At 38.1% G+C, this 4,449-nt stretch overlaps 1 protein-coding gene across 2 annotated transcripts in view; it reads right to left on the minus strand.

Moving 5' to 3' along the window:
• Positions 1-880: 880 nt before the first annotated feature.
• Positions 881-4,449, minus strand: part of cox4i2 (cytochrome c oxidase subunit 4I2) — a 7,427-nt gene continuing 3,858 nt past the window's right edge. The window contains exons 4-7 of one of the 2 annotated variants that reach the window (XM_008412821.2): positions 4,262-4,367; positions 3,173-3,337; positions 1,204-1,335; positions 881-1,125 (exon numbers count right to left, since the gene is read on the minus strand). In XM_008412821.2, coding sequence (XP_008411043.1) covers positions 992-1,125; positions 1,204-1,335; positions 3,173-3,337; positions 4,262-4,367 — 537 coding nt within the window. In that variant the 3' untranslated portion in view covers positions 881-991. Of the gene's footprint in view, positions 1,126-1,203; positions 1,336-3,142; positions 3,338-4,261; positions 4,368-4,449 lie in introns of both variants that reach the window. The other variant, XM_017305827.1, reaches the window with a different exon arrangement.

Consider the following 4,449-nt stretch of genomic DNA (forward strand, 5'->3'; position numbering starts at 1 on the left):
TGCATCATGAATCAAGACTGTAAACAATCACATAACACGCATAGTATCTTTCATAACTAGATTTCCTGTAAAAGTGGACTTTTCCATCACATGGCCGTTGATTTCTGACTCAGTGTTGACATTTCTACAAATGTAATACACCACTCAGCCTTTAAGGTGACCCATTAGCCCTCCTTGAACAGGTTATGTTACATTTATGGATGATACAAAACATGTCCATCACATTTTTTGCACAAATCATTCTTAAATAATGATATTTGAGTCTGCTCAGTTCTGCCTATTTCGAGCTCCATTCGAAATGTTTTAGGGCCTCTGTCACTTTAAATCTAAACAAGCTCCTGGTCTCTCCCTCCCAGGTGTTGTGCAGGAGATGTGGAGCCTCTTGCACAACCAATAAAAACACAAGTGGTTTCTGGATGGCAAGTCAACAACAAAACACTTTTTTTCTTTCTCAGCAGCCTTTCTACAGGGCATAAGCAGTAAATACAGCTGACCAAATGTGCTGCAGTGGCTCTTTGGACGCTGGGTAACAGGCTGGACTTCACTGGGGTTGCTAATTTGTGATGTTACATTTGGTGACATCACCAAATGTGATGACATTTGTCATTTTCCAGACACCAAAAAAAAGATTGAATTTATTACCTAAAAACATCTGGGTGTTTTTTTTCAATGCTTTGACTGTTTTTAGAAGCAGTAGAAACCCAAATGGAAGTATAAAAACGTGCAAAACGTGAATTTTCTATTTGATAAAACTATCAAATAGAAGCAAAAAAAATTGTTGATATAAAAGGTAAGTTTTAGTTCAAGGCTGCAGGAAAGAAAATTTCATAAAACTCTTTACAGATTTTTTTTTTTGCTCCTTAATCAGAACAAGTTAAACTGAGTTTTCATAATGTTTTATTATTAATCTGTGATTACATGTGGACGGCTTCAGCAGTATTAATGACAGAAGCCTTCAATAGCTGTAGAGGAGCCTCTGTGGCCCCCCGTCTCACTTCCACTGGCCCTTGTCGTAGTCCCACTTGGCGGATACTCCCTCCACAGGGTTGATCCTCATGTCCAGCATTCTCTGGAGCTGCATGGCCTTCCAGTCATCCTCCAGTGTCCTGGGGTTGGGAGGGTAGACTGGAGAAAACAATAGGTCAGAACCCCATGTCTCTCCTTTTACTGCCAAATCTGTTAACAGAGTGAAAACCTTTTTACCGTAAATCCTCTGCCACCAGACCACCAGACCTGTGAAGCCCAGAAAGAAGAGCATTCCACCCAACACAGTCTTCCACTCTCCTGAGGGAGCCCTCATCTCGGCGTAGCTCTGGCAGAACTTGAGACGGTACACTGTAGGGAAGCAGAGAGGAGTCTGTTTTCAACTTCTACATTCAAGATTAAAAAAAAAAAAAAAAAAAGACAACATAAACCCCCAAAAGGAAATGAGTTCGAAAACCGAAAATAGAATTCGGTGTTTTATAAAATGATTATTTCAGAAGTGTTTGCATCCGTTTAACTTTTCCACATTTAATCTGGTTATAACTAAAAATTTCAAGGTACTTAACTGTGATTTTATGCGACTGACCAGCACAACGTGGTGCCTATTGAAACGAAAACTAAAACTGTGTTTTGTTAGACAGCATTAGTGGACAAAGAGTAGCACCAGGACCGAGGAGCACAGCAGACGGGTCAGGGAGAACATGGCGAAGGAGTTTAAAGCAGAGTTATGGTCTAAACTTACAGTTTTATCACAATATTCTGTGATATTTGCAACTATGCATCTTTGGAAAGCAGAAGAACCTTAACAATTCTATTACAATAGTAACAGTATTGTATCATTATCACTATTGTAATAAACCTTAAAGTGATGAAAATAACTATTTATTACTTTATTTGTAGCTAACTTGACTCCATGACACAGCAACTAAAGCCCCACAACACAAATATTGTTCTTGAACAGCATTTCCATTTGTTTCTTTAGGACACGGTTCACATAAAGATGTGATTGTCATCGCTAAACTGCCCACAGTGACTGCATTTGATCACATTTTCAAATTTACTGATATTTATTGATACACCTTTTTTGAACAATCTGTGGAGAAAAAATTTAAAAAACCAACAACAGCAAAAAAAAACATCTCAACAATACAGACAGCTTTGTGATTTTGTAAACATCATTAAGTGGAGTTTACTGGGACAAGAATAAAATGAAAAATCAAAAATCCTTATTATAATAAGACATTTATCACAATAAATTATAAACAATACAATAAATGCTTTCCCCAATCCAAAACAGTATGTTGAACTCAAAATATTGAATGAAGCACTGATCTGCTACAAAGGCACAACTACAAACCTACCAACACATGGCATGGTTTAGACCAATGTGGTGGACGTGTTTAGAATGGCCCAGTCAAAGTCCAAACTGAGTCTGTGGCAAAAATAAAAGTTCGCAGATACTCTCCAGCCAACCTGACTGACATGAACTATTTGGAAAGAGGCCTTGGGCTGAAATTTGCAGAACTTTAAAAACTGTCACTATTACACGTCACTTTGGGTTGGTCTGTCACATGAAACCACAATGAAACACACTGAATGTGTTAATGTGGTCACATGTGAAAAGGATATCTAACTGTGTGAACTAATGAATCCCTGAAGAAAGAGAAGAAATCAGACGGTTCATTTACAGATCTGTGTAAATCTCTTGATTTTGATACATTTCTGCATATTTTAGTGTTTCTGAACCAGACTGTGTTCTTCCTTGCAGGAAAGTTGGTTTACATTTCCAACACTGCGCTGTAAGTCTATGTTTTACCATCTGATGTAACGGTTTCTATTTTCTTTTTTGACATTTTTGTTGACTAGTCTCAGTTCCCCTGTCAAAATTTTCCCTGAATGATTTATTATTGTGACACATCCAAGTATAAACTGTCTGAGTCATAATCAGCATCAGTTTGAGTTAATTTTCGAAGCATATTTAAAACCAGTGACAAATGATGATTTGTAAATATGAACAAAGGAAATGAAACCTGAACAACCTTTATGTTGCTCACTGATGTCAGCTTCCAGATTCTCACCAGGAGAGGTTTCATCTGACTGGTGTTACTGGTATTAATAATCCGCTGGCTCATTTGGAGCAGATGATGAAAATTCTAACCTTTCAGATTAAGAAGTGGGCGGGACTTACAGGCGACCTTCTCCTCATTGGTCAGCTGACTCCAGGGTCCTTTCTCCTTCTGCTTCAGCTTCTGTTCAGCTTCACTCAACACGTCCTTATAGGGCTTGTCAGGCAGAGGCATGTCCACGCGGTCGTAGTACATCGACCGAGACATGTCCACTGCCTCTGACACCTCTGGAAGGACAGCAGTACAAGAAGACATGGTTATTATTATTATTGTTATTGTTGTTTTTATTGTATTCAGTCATCTAATGACGCGATGTTTTCAAGATGGTGCAACAGTGCCATCTGCTGGTTCGACGCATACACGTTCTGATGTTTGGATTTTTTTTTTCTCTATTGAAGCACAAATAAAAACATCGGTAATAATAAAGCAAGATTACTGCTGGACATATAGGCACCAGCCTCCCTGTTCAGTCCTGGAAGGATAAACGTGTTGGATAATCAAAAGAAGCACGACTAGCATGAAGTGGAATGAGAACAAGTTCTTAGTAAGACGCATTTCGCATTTCTTGAATCAATATATATTTGTTTTATTATGTTTACAGGGAGCCATTTAATAAAGAAGCTGCAAAACCTTTTTGTATTGTAACAGAGATTTGTTGATTAAATATATGGAACAGTGAGGGAATCAGTGTGTGTTTTATTAGATCTCAGAATAGTTTCCTCTGATCAATATTGAGTTTTTTATGGTCTGTTTTTTTCCTGAATAGTTTGTTTCAATTTATGACAACAGGGACCTGAACCTGGAATGAATGAACAAACAGGTAAAAAACAAACTAACAAAAAAATCATTGTTGGTTAGTTACCATGAACTAATCTTATGGAAACACACTTAGCTGACCATTAATGTACAGTGAGAATCAGGAACCTTCTTCATACGCCATGTGTTATTTAGAGATTATATGAATTCTAGTCTTATATTAAATTATTACCACTCAATGACAACAAAGAAAAGAAACATGAATTGTTTACAACAACTTCACATTTTGCTCCAAAATTGAGTTCAGCATTAGAAACCTTGCCAGTCTATGACAGAAAAAAATGCAAAAACAAATCAAAGTTTTTTCAGATTATTAATATGAGTAATATTCGTACCATGACTCTGTTGGCTCGCCGCCCTGCCCTTGATGCTGAAGGTCAGGGCTGCTGTGGGACGGCCGGCCAGAAGACTTCCCAGGCGAGACGAGGTCAAGCGCAGCATCTGCAAACGCATGAGTGAATGTTTTTATCCCGTCTGCTGCTCAGAACGGTAAATTCCTTCCTTCCTTCCTTCCTTCCTTCCT

This window comes from Poecilia reticulata, linkage group LG7 (genome assembly GCF_000633615.1).
Source record: "Poecilia reticulata strain Guanapo linkage group LG7, Guppy_female_1.0+MT, whole genome shotgun sequence".
Lineage (NCBI taxonomy): Eukaryota > Metazoa > Chordata > Actinopteri > Cyprinodontiformes > Poeciliidae > Poecilia > Poecilia reticulata.